General features: G+C 49.0%; 2 protein-coding genes across 11 annotated transcripts; one reads left to right on the plus strand and one right to left on the minus strand.

Annotated features, from left to right (window-relative positions):
• The first annotated feature begins 382 nt into the window (after positions 1-382).
• On the plus strand, positions 383-3,242 carry LOC115837567 (GON-4-like protein). Its single transcript, XM_030823643.1, has 2 exons — positions 383-728; positions 3,143-3,242. The coding sequence occupies exons 1-2, from the start codon at positions 514-516 to the stop codon at positions 3,240-3,242; spliced, it is 315 nt and encodes a 104-aa protein (XP_030679503.1). The 5' UTR covers positions 383-513.
• LOC100597841 (misato mitochondrial distribution and morphology regulator 1) lies at positions 3,062-7,841 on the minus strand. Of its 10 annotated transcripts, none has more exons than XM_030824274.1 (15): positions 7,684-7,827; positions 7,522-7,591; positions 7,251-7,376; positions 6,906-6,975; positions 6,723-6,798; positions 6,411-6,465; positions 6,187-6,325; positions 5,914-6,031; positions 5,698-5,832; positions 5,444-5,596; positions 5,039-5,170; positions 4,781-4,965; positions 4,436-4,540; positions 4,236-4,345; positions 3,077-3,941 (listed from the first exon to the last, which is right to left on the minus strand). In XM_030824274.1, exons 1-15 carry the CDS (start codon positions 7,765-7,767, stop codon positions 3,730-3,732), a joined length of 1,770 nt encoding a protein of 589 aa, XP_030680134.1. In that variant the 5' UTR covers positions 7,768-7,827; the 3' UTR covers positions 3,077-3,729. The 10 variants fall into 10 exon arrangements, with proteins under 10 accessions (XP_012366572.1, XP_003259482.1, XP_030680134.1 ...); XM_030824273.1 differs by having other exon boundaries at positions 3,077-3,944; positions 7,684-7,826; XM_012511118.2 differs by lacking the exon at positions 7,251-7,376 and having other exon boundaries at positions 3,062-3,941; positions 7,456-7,591; positions 7,684-7,841.
• Between the last annotated feature and the right edge of the window lie 8,008 nt (positions 7,842-15,849).

Genomic DNA, 15,849 nt, shown 5'->3' on the forward strand with positions numbered 1-15,849 from the left:
TCAGCCTCCAATTGGTCATGGGCCACGTCTTCATTTACAAAGGGTGTAACCAATAGGAAACCTCTAAAGAGTACTTAAACCCCAGAAGATTTTTCAACTGGGGTGCTTGAGCCACTTGCCCAAGCCTGCTTCTGCTCTGTGGAATGTACTTTCACTTCAATAAATCTGTGCTTTTGTTGCTTCATTCATTTGTTGTTTTGCTTGTGCATTTTGTTCAATTCTCTGTTCAATACGCCAAGAACCTGGGCAACTTGTAGTCAAGACCCTCCACTGGTAACACCCTGAGCATGATATTTGTGATGACATCAAGGAAGAACACACTGTGGAATTAGACACTGGCTCCCCAAGTGAGGAGTTGAGCAATGCTAGAGAGGCAAAGAAACAGACAATCTTACAGAAGGAAGAAGAGAGGATTCAGCCAACTAAAACCCCTTCATCTTCTCAAGCACCCCCAATGAAGGAAACTTGGGGGGAGATGAGAGCAAAGGATCACCAAATAATGCTTCATCCTCCATGAATCCTGAAGTGAGGCTTAGTAGCCCTCCAGGGAAGCCCAAAGACTCATCCAGTGTTGATGATCAGTCAGTGGGGACCCCAGTTGGGCCAGAAACTGGAGGAGAGAAAGATGGACCAGAAGAAGAGGAAGAAGAGGACTTTGATGACCTCACCCAAAATGAGGAAAATGAAATGTCATCAGCTTCTGAGGATTGTCTGTCCCAGAACTCCAGGTGAGAGCTAGAGAATACTCTCAAGTATTTTGTGGACTCAGCAATATGTTTAACTTATTGATATGCCACCTGCTTGCTTGCTGCACTATGGATAGTCCTAAAATCATTTGTATTTGATTTGTGAATGCATTGTGGGACATGATTGTGGGGTTGAGGTGAAATGAGATGGAAAGGATGACATTTTCCTTATTAAACTCATTTACACATTAAATTGAATCACCTCACCATACTTTAAATGCCTTAAAAAATAGTAAATAGGGCCAGGTGCGGTGGCTCATGCCTGTAATCCCAGGCATGGGAGGCCAAGGCGGGCGGATCACCTGAGGTTGGGAGTTTGAGACCAGCCTGACCAACATGGAGAAATCGTGTCTCTACCAAAAATACAAAATTAGCCAAGCGTGGTGGTGCACGCCTGTAATCCCAGCTACTCGGGAGGCTGAGGCAGAATTGCTTGAACCTGGGAGGTGGAGGTTGCAATGAGCCAAGATCACGCCATTGCACTCCAGCCTGGGCAACAAGAGCGAAACTCCGTCTCAAAAAAAAAAAAAAAAAAAAAATAGTAAATAGGCCAGACTTGGTCGCTCACACCTGTAGTTCCAGCACTTTAGGAGGCCGAGGTGGGAGGATCACGACACGAGGTCAGGAGTTTGAGACCAGCCTGGCCACCATGGTCAAACTCTGACTCTACTAAAAATACAAAAATTAGCCGGGTGTGGTAGCATGCTCCTATAATTTCAGCCATTCAGGGGGCTGAGGCATGAAAATCCCTTGAACCCAGGAGGTGGAGTTTGCAGTGAGCCAAGATTGCGCCGCTGCACTCCAGCTTGGGTGATGGAGTGAGACTCTGTTGCAAGAAAAAAAAAAAAAGAAAGAGGCATATAAATATGGGCTAAGGCAAAGGAAAACTATTTTCAGGGTAGAGAAGTTTTCAAAAGGCATCTTTTCCACTTTCCTGCTGTCAGGCCCAATGTCAGCTATCGCTGGGATTTCATAACTCAGGGAATTCCACTCTGACAGCTTTAGTGGGCTCCCCATTGTTTAACTTCAGATTATCCTGATACAGCTTTGTGCTGTTCTGCAATTCATGAGCCACTAGGAGCCATAAGTACTCTTTGGAGGGTTTTACAGGAAACAATGGAGAAACTGACTTGGCTGGCATCTGAAAGGCGCATGAGTCAGGAGGGTGAGTCTGAAGAAGAGAATTCTCAGGAGGAGAACTCTGAGCCGGAAGAAGAGGAGGAAGAAGAAGCAGAAGGAATGGAAAGCCTGCAGAAAGAGGATGAAATGACAGATGAAGCAGTTGGAGACTCTGCTGAGAAGCCTCCTTCTACTTTTGCCTCGACGGCTCCAGAAGTGGAGACCAGCAGAACTCCACCAGATGAGCTAGGCAAACCTATACTGAAGGACCATTCTCACTTAACCTCATTGTCTAGAGGACAGTGTGCAGAGTGGGTGGCTTATAAACCAGGTGGAGGATTTCTAGAGGAAACCCTTTGGATCTCTTCTGCAACCCCGCTCCCCCAAAACACATTTAATGTGGTATCTTTGTGGAGAACAGATACTCAGATATTTTGAAATGGAGTTTTTGCTCGTTGCCCAGGCTAGTGTGCAGTGTCATCGTGATCTCACCTCAGTGCAACCTCCACCTCCAGGGTTCAAGCAATTCTCCTGCCTCAGCCTCCCAAGTAGCTGGGATTACAGGCACATGCCACCACGCCCAGCTAAATTTTTTTTTGTATTTTTAGTAGAGATGAGGTTTCATCATGTTGGCCAGGCTGGTCTCCAACTCCTGACATCAGGTGATCCAACCTTCTCGGCCTCCCGAAGTGCTGGGATTACAGGCGTGAACCACAGCTCCTGGCCTACTCAAAAAATTTTTAAATTGATTCTCATCCATTGCTAGATTTGTATTAGCTTCGTTCACTTTATTTATTTATTTATTTGAGACGGAGTCTTGCTCTGTCACCCAGGCTGGAGGGCAATGGCACGATCTCGGCTCACTGCAACCTCCGCCTCCCGGGTTCAAGCAATTCTCCTGCCTCAGCCTCCCGAGTGGCTGGGATTATAGGCGCCCACCACCCGACCAATTTTTGTATTTTTAGTAGAGACAGGGCTTCACCATGTTGGCCAGGCTGGTGAACTCCTGACCTCAAGTGATCTGCCTGCCTCGGCCTCCCAAAGTGCTGGGATTACACGTGTGAGCCACCATGCCCGGCCATTCTAGTTTTGTTTTTAGGAGGTGTGTGACTTTGGACAAAACATTTAGCCTTTTGAGTTTCCTTATCTATAACGACATAGCTCTCCCAACCTTGCTGTGTGGAATAAATAAAATATTTTGCAAATCAATATATAGTGCTTCATAAATGTTAACATGTTACTAAGGATCAGTGAATATAGCCCTCCTCCTTTCTTAGGTTTCCCACCGTTTTCGAGAACTCATGCAGCTCTTCCACACTGCCTGTGAAGCCAGCTCTGAGGATGAACCAGTACCAGCAATGCAGACCAGCTGTCTGACCATGGGGACCTTCTGTCTGAAGAGGAGCTGGATGAATGAGACTCTGGGAATCATCTACACAGGACCAAACCCAACAGGCGCCCTGGCACTGGGGAGGCGGGTAGTTGTACTCCGCTTGTACAGTCCTTGAGCCCAGTTTACAGATCTGGAGAGCAGGAGCCCAGGACCAGGACAAAGGCTGGAGGATGGAGTAGGACCCAGGGGCTCTGCCATCCTAGGCATCATTCAAGGTCTTTTATGAAGACTTTACAAATCTCCTCTGTAAATAGCATCAAGAGTGGAGTTCAGCTCCGTTCTCTACTTTTTTTTGGTCTGATGGCACATATTTATTGTTCTGTGGTCTAATCGCAGTGTTTCTAAATGTAAAAAGTGCATATGTTGGTGTAGCTAGTCCCGCGACATTGAGCTCCTCTGCACGAAGACACTGGGCTCCTGCATCCAGCTGTTTTTATTGCAAACTAGCTCCTTTCTCCCACACTGGGAACTTTAGTCCACGAGGCTGTCACCATCCTGGTAGCACTGGGCCAGACTTTGTAGCTCCTGCAGCAGCTCTGCTACATCATCGTGCTCCACTCCAGCATCCATGAAGCTGGCCCAGCGCCGCAAGTCGAGTTTGGTGAGGTCTCTGGCCAAGGCTTCCAGGGTCTGGTGCAGGGACGAAGAGGAACACAGTGCCCCAAACACTGGGACGCTCTCCACTGCTGTGGAGGGAGAGGAAACAGAGACCTGTAGATGGATGATTATTCTGCCCTGGGACTCTGCCAAACTGATAAGGAAGTCCAACCTTAGTAGACTTGATTGTAAACTCAACAAATTTGGTGTATTGTCCCCTTAGTACACCAGTACTCCAAAGGAAGAATGCTTTTCTTGGGAGCCATAGGGTGAATAAAGGAATGTTTAACTGTGGACTTTTTCGCACTTTTAATCCAGGAATGGAGATAGTAAAAACTCTCCCATACTTGAAACCTCAGTTTTCTTCACCTCCTACCTACCTGCTCCCTTGGGGGAACCATCCAGAACCATACCCGGTGGACTGCAGCTTGCGAAGAGGTGGGGGTAAGGAGGAGCCACCCTGCAGGGAGTCAGCAGCAGATGGGAAGAACTGTGGGGGCAGAGAACAGCCACTAAGTGCGTAAGAAGTCAAGGGAGGGTTGTGGTTGGCAAGAAGGGCAGCAGCAACCGTTACACTGACCTCATGACTCCAGGCTGCTGCTGTTGTAAATACTGAGCCAAGACTTCTTCCCCAGTGGTACATGCATGAAGGGCGGAGGGTGGAGGTGTCCCCAGGGTGAGCTGGCTGCCAGAACAAAGCCCAAACCACTATTAGTCTGTGGCAGCATGAATAAGAAACTAAGAATTCTTATGTTATCAGGCCATCAGCTGGATCAAGGTATTCAGAGCCCCCTTTTTTTTTTCTTTTTTTCCTTTTTAAGGGGTGGGGAGGGAACAACATCATTAGAATGCCCCAGAGAAATTAGGGGGAAAAGGATATGAAACAAAAATCTGACAAGGACTCCTAAGGACCAACAGCTCTCACCTCGTGTGGCATGCTCTGTCTATACCCCTCAGCACCACTGACTGGGCAAAGCAACGTGTTCCAGAAGGCTCCCCACATGCAGACAGTGGGGTCCATGGGGCGGCTCCTCCAAACTGCATCAGGGAATCAGGAAGGGACTGGCCTGGAGCCAAGGGGAAAGGGATGATTGCTCCTGCTGTCACCACCTAAAGAGAAGGAAGAGAACACGTTATAGGACATTTTCTCAGCACTGACCTAACCCCTCACAAAGCTTCATACCTTTTTCCCACAGAAGCTCAGCATGTCAGCCAGATGAACCATGGAAACTGGAGAGGAGCAAAGGCGATAAGGAACAGTGACTGTGTCCAGGGCTGTAGCCAGGATGGCACTGCAGTGGAAGGGCAGAGTGGCCTGTAAGAAGACACCAAGAGGGGCACTTGGCCTCAGGCCTGGAAAAGAATGTGTGGAGGCAGAATATTAACACCAGAAAGATCCAGGGGACGAAGCAGGGGTATGTTTGGCCCCAGGCTGGACAAGCATAGGACAGTGTGATAGGAGAGGCCACATCACAGCTGAGTTCAAGCTCGGGCCTCAGGAACAGAGCCAGTAACAGACAGCGGCTGACTGGGAGTATGAGGAGGCCCTGTAGCCTGCTGCAGTCAGAACAAGAGCACCGAGACTTACATCATAATGCAGGTAAGGGAAGTTGACAGGTGGCTCAGGTCGCAGGCCCAGGCTCCCACCCAAGGACAAGGGGCAGACGAGAGAGCTGTGAGCAGTCAGGTGCACGAGACCAAAAGCTGTGTTTAATAGACGATAGATGTTTCTCTGGGCCTCCTGGTGAAGAAAGAGTAGTTTGCATTAAGGAACTCTCCCACTGGGATTCTCATTTCTCCCTCCCCACCATGTGACTGTTTACTTCTCTAAGTTCCACTCACCCCACGATGGTAGGGACCAGGTAGCAGGCCCCACGTTATTATTCCCCGCCCTGAATATTCATCTTGTAGCAGCTCTGCCGCCTTCGCGCCTACCCCAGAGAAGCCATCATGCAGGTCACACAGGATCTGGAAGCCCTGGGCGGAGGTGAGTGATGAAAGATAGTTAGCAGGATGAGAAGAGCTTCCACCCTGGAGTGCACGTTTCCACGTCGCTACCTGCAAGTAGTCACATTCCTCCACGTAGAAGTGCAGCCTGTCCTCCAGCTCTTCCTGGTACTTGGGTTCCTTTAGGACACTTTCCCCTTGGCCAAAAGCCTCCAGCCGACCTGCTTCCCTGCCACAAGTAAACACGATCCAAGACTTACATCTCTTCCCTCAACTCCTCAGCCTCTTGTCCTGGGGAAGGGCAGGGAAGATGGCCTCGAGAGCCTCATCCTGCATTGATGGGGACCCACGTTTCTTGCCTCAAAGCCTCTGGGGTCCCCATACCCATCATGGTTGTACTTCTGAATCATACAGATGCTCCGGGGATGGAGATGGACTCTGAGGAAGTCTGACCAGACCCTGATGCTGGCCTCTGTAGGTATAAGTGGTTTTGGAGTTGTAGCAGTGGTGAGTGATGGGGAACCTGAAGACAAGCAGAGGGAATGTACTTTTCTCCACGTTTCTGCTCTACCCAAACCCCCATCCATCAGTATCTGGAGAAGTCTCACCTTTGCCATTGGGAATGGATTTGACCCTCCAAACACCGTCACTACTCAGCACTCCCTGGGAGGGGTGAGAAAAATCTACATTTAGTTCCAGGCAGTTTAGAGGCAAAGGTTGCTTCATCCTCCTTGAGTTGGCTGGCCACACCACATAGCCTCCTTTCTGTTCACCGAGTCGCAGTCCTTAGGAAAAGGAGTGCTTTTTCCAAAAATATCATTCTAAGACATTTAAAATGATTAAAATCCCCTTTTACCTGCCCCTATGGAGACCCTCGGGTTGTAGCACTGGGTTAAAAAGTTCAGGGCAGAGGCCCTCACCTCTGCACTCAGAAAGTCCTGGAGATAAGGGTTCTTGGGATAGAGTTCCTCTTTGTGTGTGGTGAGCTTCCCCTGCCTGAAAGAGATTGGAGATTGATCAAAGAAACTGCACTCTGATCAGAGTTATCCAGCGTTCTGCGTACATACACGATCCCCACCCTTATCCATACATCAATTACACACCATGCTATTGCAGCATCCAACTGTTTGTCCCTGTAGAGTCCACCTCCCTCTTGTAGGGAGCTCAAACTACCTGTACAGAAATAACAGAGACAATGTTAGGTCAAAGCCTGGGCACGCTCCCCCTCTAGCTAACCTTCCTCTGATCACCTGACAACCTGCTGTCACCATCTCTCCAGCACTTGGCTCTTCCAAGCTTTCTGGGATTTACACTAGTTGGGGGGAAAACCTTGGCCTAGGAGAATCTAGATTCCATCTTTCCGTTCCCCCCTTAGTCATTAGCTGTGGGACCGGGGGGAAAAACCACATCCAGGGGTCCGACAGGAGTGCTGTAGTTCAAGTCCTCACTGTCTCCAGGGCCTAGCAGCCTATTCCCGAGATGGCTCTTGAGCAACTGTCGTGGGCCCCTCGAGTGTTGGCATGTTGTGCTCAGCTCCTCATCTCTGGTCCTGGAGCTCGGTAAGGTGGGAGGATCTTGAAGATAACGGCAGCGCAAAGACTAGGCACGCGGAAGGGAAACACGGGGCATCGGCTGACCCTGCCACCACCTCACCCTTCAGATCCATGAGGATGAGTCGCGGCGTGTAGGTCTCCTGGCCGTGCAGCGTCCGGCCCGTACGATACAGGACGTCGGGGCACAGCTCGCCCGGGGGCTCCTTGGCATCGGTCGCTCGGCCCAGCGCAGCATCCTGGGGAAGCAGAGAGGACCAGGCAGGCCGGCTGAACGTCGGGACTGTAGATCCCCAAGGGCTCCTCGGGGGCAGTTGCCGGCCGACCTCACCTGCTGGTTCCACCAGTGCGCCCCCACGAAACCGGCAAAATGTCCCAACTGCAGTGTGAGGACCTCCCTGGCCCCGCCCGCCATACTGCGCGGCTCCACGGGGCCGCAGCGCCCCAGCCCCGCCGCTCGTTGCTCCTAGCCGATTGGCTTGGCAGGCGCGTGGGCGGGTGTTATCCTCGGCCACCTATTGGTCCGCAAACACATCCTTTCCCATTGGAGAAACGTTGCGCCGATCCTTTCCTGCTTCTTCCTAGACGTAGCCCAGTCCGGCTTCTCTGTGGTTGCCTGCGAGGGGCGGGGCTGCACGTTCCACGCCGTTGCTCCTGCTCCACGTTGGAGCGGGGTGGGCGCCGTCTCCGCCGCGGAAGGCTCTGCCTCGTACTTTCCTTGAGGTCTTATCCCTTCTCACAGATCTCTCCGCTGGCTGATAGCTCCCCGGGCAAAAATAAAACCTTGCCAGAAAAGCGGAAGCTCCCCTAAAGCCTCCCATGCCCCCTCATCTCTTCAGAAGTCACGCGGACCACGACTAATACCCTGTGGACTGGCCTAGCTATCATATCTTTATCATTTACATGTATTTATCTATCTCTGTGTATCTAACACCTTATGTAAATAGAGTATATATCTCTTGGCGTCTTTTGCTCAATATGGTTTATGTAATTCATATTTTTGCATATATCTATAATTCATTTTCATCGCTGCGGAATAGTCCATTGTAGGAATACACCACCACTGATCTATTCTAAAGAAAGAATAGGCTGGGCGCGGTGGCTCACGCCTGTAATCCCAACACTTTGGGAGGCTGAGGCGGGCAGATCACGAGGTCAGGAGACCGAGACCATCCTGGCTAACACGGTGAAACCCCGTCTCTACTAAATATACAAAAAAAATTAGCTGGGCGTGGTGGCGGGCGCCTGTATTCCCAGCTAATCGGGAGGCTGAGGCAGAAGAATGGCGTGAACCCGGGAGGCGGAGCTTGCAGTGCGCGGAGATCACGCCACTGCCCTCCTGCCTGGGCGACAGAGCGAGACTGTCTCAGAAAAAAAAAAAAAAAGAATATATTCTACTGATAATAGCTTTTGGTATTGTTTCCAATTTTTGGGCTATTAGGTGCTATGATTAACATTCTTGTGTGTATTTAGAAAGAAGGCAAGGGCCAGGCGCGGTGGCTTACGCCTGTAATCCCAGCACTTTGGGAGGCCGAGGCGGGAGGATCAATTGAGGTCAGGAGGTTGAGACCAGCCAGGCCAACATGATGAAACCCCGGTCTCTACTAAAAATATAAAACATGTAGCCGGGTGTGGTGGCGGGCGCTTGTACTCCCAACTACTCAGGAGGCTGAGTCAGGGAATCATTTGAACCTGGGAGGCAGACGTTGCAGTGAGCCGAGATCGCGCCACTGCACTCCAGCCTGGGCAACAAGAGCAAACCACCTCTCAACAACAACAACAAAAAGGCCGGGCGCGGTCGTTCACGCCTGTAATCCCAGCACTTTGGGAGGCTGAGGCAGGCGGATCACGAGGTCAGGAGATCAAGACCATCCTGGCTAACAAGGTGAAACCCCGTCTCTACTAAAAATACAAACAATTAGCCGGGCGTGGTGACGGGCGCGGTCTGTAGTCCCAGCTACTTGGGAAGCTGAGGCAGGAGAATGGCGTGAACCCGGGAAGTGGAGCTTGCAGTGAGCCGAGATCGCTCCACTGTACTCCAGCCTGGGCAACAGAGCCAGACTCCATCTCAAAAAAAAAAAAAAAAAAAAAAGATAAGGCAAATATTGGTTGGGCGCCGAGGCTCATGGCTGTATTCCCACGTTTTGGTGAGGCTGAGGCATGCGGATTTGAATGCCCCAGCCTCCCGAGGAGCTGGGACCACATGCACGTGCCACCACTGCCAGCTAATTTTTGTATTTTTAGTAGAGACAGGGTTTCACCATGTTGGTCAGGTTGTTCTGAAATTCCTGACCTCAGGTGATCCGCCTGCCTCAGCCTCCCAAAGTGCTGGGATTACAGGCGTGAGCCATCGCACCTGGCCTTTTGTTTGGACTCCCTCCAGCCTGGCTGACAATGAGATAATGTCTTAAAAACAAAAACAAAGAAAAACCCACTCTAGGTCTATATTAACTTGGCCTGTAAACTCCAGCAAACATTTTTTTTTAATTAATTTTTTTTTGCACACAAAAACAATAAACATTTTCTAAAAATACATACAAACAAAAAGATGCGTATCAAACATATTAGGAAGGTTACACTTGGGAAGTCGGGGAATAGAAATGGGGGGTGGGAGTTAAAATAAGGTAGAGAGGGACTTTATGTGGATCAGTGATAATAACTCAATCCTCTATTTGACAAAGAAGAGGGAGAAGGAAGAGGAAGAAAAAGAAAGTGGGATAAAGGATCAGAAAGGGAGGAAAATAGAAAAAATTAGAGTATGACTCCAGGGTAGACCTGTTTTGTTGTCACTGAGTTGGTTGGTTGGTTTGTCTGTTGTATTTTTCATGTTTCGCCAAGTTGGCCAGACTGGTCTCGAACTCCTAGCCCGAAGTGATCAACCCGCCTCGCCCCCCAGAGTGCCGGGACCACAGGCGTGAGCCACCACGTCCAGCCCCCACATTGCTTCTGGCCTCCATGGTAGACCTCCCAGACGGAGCGGCCGGGCAGAGGCGCTCCTCACTTCTTCCCAGACACGGGGCGGCCGGGCAGAGGCGCTCCTCACTTCCCAGACGGTGGGCGGCCGGGCAGAGGCGCTCCTCACTTCCCAGACGGTGGGTGGCCGGGCAGAGGCGCTCCTCACTTCCCAGATGGGACGGCCGGGCAGAGGCGCTCCTCACTTCCCAGACGGGGCGGCCGGGCAGAGGCGCTCCTCACTTCTTCCCGGATGGGGCGGCCGGGCAGAGGCGCTCCTCACTTCTTCCCGGATGGGGCGGCCGGGCAGAGGCGCTCCCCACCTCCCAGACGGGGCGGTGGCTGGGCAGGGGCTCGGGAGGCTGAGGCGGGCAGAGCACTCCGCGTCAGGAGCTGGTGAGCAGTGTGGCCAACATGGCGACCGCGCGCCTGCAGCCAAACGAGAAAAAGCAGGCAGCGGTGGCGCGCGGCGGCAGTCCCAGGCAGTCCGCGGCGCGGGCAGCAGCGAGCTGAGTAGTTTGCAGCCTGGGCCACAGAGGGAAAGAAAGAAAGAAAGAAAGGAGGGAGGGAGGGAGGGAGGGAGGAAGGAAGGAAGGAAGGAAGGAAGGAAGGACGGACGGACGGACGGACTCCAGCAAACATTTAAAGAAATGATGCCAATCTCATATAACTTCTTGTGGAAAATAGAAAAGGGGAAATACTTCCCAACTTGTTTTTGTGGCCACTGTTACTCTAATATCAAATGCTGACAAGAACATTAAAGAAAAGGAAAATTAGCCAATCCCATTCATACATATGAATGCAAAACAAAATATCAGAATTCGATCTCCTGACCTCGTGATCTGCCCTCCTCGGCCTCCCAAAGTGCTGGGATTACAGGCCTGAGCCACCGTGCCCTGCCAGCCAGTATTTTCAACATACAAAATTTTTGTTTAAGTTTTGTGTTTAGTAATTACACAATCATTTAATTTGAATTAATTTCTCATTTCCATTCTGATCTTTTTTCCTGACCAATGGGCACATCAGAAAAATATGTTTTAATTTCCAGACACGTGAGGAGTTTCTACTTCTCTTTTTGTTACTGTTTTCTAGTTTAAATTGCATTAGAATCAGACTACACGGCTGTATGATTTAGATTCTTTGAAATATATTGAGTTGGTTTATGGTCCATTGTCAGTCAGTTTTGAACAGGTTCTTTATGTGCTTCAAAAGAAAGTACATTCAGAAGTTTTGGGATTTGATAGGTGGAAGGTGAGGCCAGAAAGGCAGGCCCACTCCATATAACTTCTATTGAAAAAGATCTGCGAATAAGTGGACCCATGCAGTCCAAAAACGTTGTTGCTCAGGGGTCAAATATAATGACCTGATGTATTTTCTACTTTGTAGAACAACAAGTGCTTATTAAATTAATAATATGTTTATTAAAGCATTATTTCATAATCTTCCATCTTTCTAGAGGCTTGGTGATGTCCAAGTTCAGCTTTAGGCAACTGAAGTTGCTCTCTTTTCTCTCTGTCTTCCTGGGTTAAAAAGGATGACTGTATTTAGACTGTCAAAAATATATTATGTGAATGTAAAAGAACTTCTACCAAAAGAAAAGAAGTTATTTTGAGATTTAATTTTTTTTTCTCTTGGAGACAGAGTCTCGCTCTGTCACCCAGGCTGCAGTACAGTGGCGTGATCTCAGCTCACTGCAACCTCTGCCTCCCAGGTTCAAGCGATTCTCCTGCCTCAGCCTCCCAAGTAGCTGGGATTACAGGTGCCTGCCACCATGCCCAGCTAGTTTTTGTATTTTTAGTAGAGAAGTAGTTTCACCATGTTGTCCAGGCTGGTCTCGAACTCCTGACCTCTGGTGATCCACCTGCCTCGGCCTCCCAAAGTGCTGGGATTACAGACGTGAGCCACTGTGCCCAGTCTGGGATTTCATCTTTAAAAATAATTCCATTAGGACAAGTGTGTTAATCGTGCTATTCAGTCTTTATGTTCTTACCAATTCTTTTGTCTCTTTTACCAATTAATGAAGAATATTAATTCTGTAACCATGATATTCTATTTCTTTTTGTAATTTTTGGTTTATTTTATTTTCTTTTGTTTTTTGAGACAGAGTCTCATTAATGCCCAGGATGGAGTGAAGTGGTGTGATCTCAGCTCACTGCAACCTCCGCCTCTCGGGTTCAAGTGATTCTCCTGCCTCAGCCTCCTGAGTAGCTGGGATTACATGCATGGGGCCACTCGAGTAGCTGGGATTACAGGTGCATGCCACCATGCCCAGCTAATTTTTGTATTTTTAGTAGAGATGGGGTTTCACCATGTTGGCCAGGCTGGTCTCAAAGTCCTGACCTCAAGTGATCTGCCCAACTCGGCCTCCCAAAGTGCTGGGATTACAGGCATGAGCCACCGTGCCTGGCCTGTAGTACACTTTAAATCAGCTCTAGATTACTTCTAATACCTAATAAAATGCCTACACATAACTTCCATCTTGTGGATTCAGGGTAGTACTTGGCACATGAAAATACAAGTTTTGCTTTTTGGAACATTATGGAATTTTTTTTTTTTTGACTGAAAGCAGATGTCCACTGTCTTCCTCACATGCTGTGATCGTGGCTTAGAGGTAGGCACAATGCCGCTCCAGCAGCGAGGGGTTTGCGTTACTTAGGATCAGCAGCTCTTTTTTCCCTTCTTCTGTAGGAGCTAAAATGGAGACAAACACAGGTAAGTGGCAGTTTCCTCCTGCTGCACTGTGTTCCCCAGAAAATCGTGTAGTCAGAGGCTACCATATCCAAATTACGTTCTGAGGTAATTATCATCTCCCAAGAGATCTTACTTCTAGACTCTCACCCCAACAAGCTGTTCTTCTGTATGCATTATTTCCTTTTCTGTGTCTACTCCTCCAATCCAGCATGGAGCTCTCCCTCCACTCCAAGAGTGTCTTCTGGACTTCACCCAGAGTGAGACTGTGCCTCAAAAAAAAAAAAAAAGAAAGAAAGAAAGAAAGAAAAAACATAAGGGATTCTGGTGAAAATGTCAAGAATGAGACTCTGGCATCTGCATTTTTTTATTTGTTTGAGACAGTCTCCCTCTGTTGCCCAGGGTGGAGTTGCAACCTCGGCTCACTGCCTTGGCCTCCTGGGCTCAATCAATTCTCCTGCCTCAGCCTCCCAAGTGGCTGGGATTACAGGCGGCCACTGCCATATCCAGCTGATTTTTGTATTTTTAGTAGAGAGGGGATTTCAGCATGTTGGCCAGGCTCATCTTGAACTCCTGACCTCAGGTGATCCGCCTGCCTCGGCCTCCCAAAGTGCTGGGATTACAGGCGTGAGCCCCTGTGCCTGACCAAAGTGAATGTTTTCTAATCCATTTCTGCTTGGAGCCTTGAAGAAACATACATAAGGGATTCTGATGAAAATGTCCAGAATGAGACTCTGGCATCTGCATTTTTAACTAGCTCTTAGGTGACTCTGCTTTATATCCAGAGTTGAAGGTCCCTGGTCTAGACAGGGTATCCAAGAATCACCAGTGTAAAGAAGAATTTTTCCAATACATTTCTGGTTCCCTAAAAAGATCTTGTCTGGAGAAAATCATGTAGTTGGAAATGTGCTTGCGAGGGACTGGAGGCTGTACCTTGAAAAGTCAATGAATCAACTGGATTTCACTTTGCTACCCACAAAATGGGAACAACTTACTGTTGCCTATTTATTTCACATGGATGAATGAGTTTCAAGTTATGAGTCCACTGTGGGCAAAATGTATGAAAGAAATTAAAAATGATACAGTTATTCCAACTCCAGTATCAGTTCTCCATGGCCTGTTGGTACCCAGGGCACAAGGAGGACAGAATCCATATAAAGACTACCTAGCACTCAAATTCTGGGAGTCTTGTCACCTGGCTCAGGAAGCACTCATTTGTTGTTTGTTGTTGTTGTTGAGATGGAGTTTCGCTCTTGTTGCCCAGGCTGGAGTACAACGGCAAGATCTCCGCTCACCGTAACCTCTGCCTCCTGGGTTCAAGCGATTCTCCTGCCTCAGCCTCCCGAGTAGCTGGGATTACAGGCATGTGCCACCACACTTGGCTAATTTTGTATTTTTAGTAGAGACGGGGTTTCTCCATGTTGGTCAGGCTGGTTTCGAACTTGCAACCTCAAGTGATTCACCCACCTCGGTCTCCCAAAGTGCTGTGATTACAGGCGTGAGCCACTGAGCCCAGCCAGGAAGCGCTCATTTGTAGTTTTGAAATTCTTCAGCTAGGATGAAGCCTCTAAAGCTTGATCAAAGTGCTGTTTGTTGTAGTTGGACTGCAGAAGATCCTGGCAATTTTTCACCCAAAGATGAGCTTAAAAAAAGGCAGAAGAGGCCGGGCGCAGTGGCTCGAACCTGTAATCCCAGCACTTTGGGAGGCTGAGGTGGGCGGATCACGAGGTCAGGAGATCGAGACCATCCTGGCTAACACGGTGAAACCCTGTCTTTACTAAATATACAAAAAATTAGCTGGGCACAGTGGCAGGCGCCTGTAGTCCCAGCTACGTGGGAGGCTGAGGCTGGAGAATGGCGTGAACCCGGGAGGCGGAGCTTGCAGTGAACGGAGATTGCGCCACTGCACTCCAGCCTGGGCGACAGAGTGAGACTCCGTCTCAAAAAATAATAATAATAAAATAAGTAAGAGGCAGAAGAAAACAAACCAGGCAGAAACTGTACTGAACTGGAAATATTCCAGTCTCTTTAAGTTATGGGAAATGACTTTAGTTTCCAATATATATTTCTTTTCTTTTTTTTATTTTTTGAGATAGTGTCTTGCTCTGTTGCCCAGGTTAGAAGGCAGTAGTGAGATCACAGCTAACTCTAACCTTGAACTCCTAGGCTCAGGCGATCCTCCTGCCTCAGCCTCTCAAAGTGTTGGTGAACCACTGTGCCTGGCCTTGTCAGGTCCATCTTAGACTAAACATTATCATTGGAATCAATATATAAATCAGGCCAGGTGCAGTGGCTTACACCTGTAATCCTAGCACTTTGGGAGCTCAAGTCGGGCGGATCACTTGAGGTCAGGAGTTCAAAATCAGCCTGGCCAACATGGTGAAACCCCGTCTCTACTAAAAATACAAAAAAATTTAGCTGGCATGGTGGCAGGTGCCTGTAATCCCAGCTACTCAGGAGGCTAACGCAGGAGAATCACTTGAACCTGGGAGGTGGAGGTTGCAATAAGCCGAGATTACACCACTGCACTGCAGCCTGGGCAACAGAGTGAGACTCCATTTCAAAAGAAAAAAAAAAAAAGGAATAAATATAGAAGCAAGGCTGAGTGCAGTGGCTCAAGCCTATAATCCCAGCACTTTGGGAGGCCGAGGTGGGCGATCACCTGAGGTCAGGAGTTTGAGACCAGCCAGACGAACATGGTGAAACTCCAACTCTATTTAAAAAAAAAAAAAAAAAAAAGCAAGCCCCAGCGCAGTGGCTCATGCCTGTAATCCCAGCACTTTGGGAGGCCAAGGCGGTCGGATCACGAGGTCAGGAGATCGAGACCATACTGGCTAACACAGTGAAACCCCGTCTC

Source organism: Nomascus leucogenys, chromosome 12 (assembly GCF_006542625.1).
Source record: "Nomascus leucogenys isolate Asia chromosome 12, Asia_NLE_v1, whole genome shotgun sequence".
Taxonomy (NCBI): Eukaryota; Metazoa; Chordata; class Mammalia; order Primates; family Hylobatidae; genus Nomascus; species Nomascus leucogenys.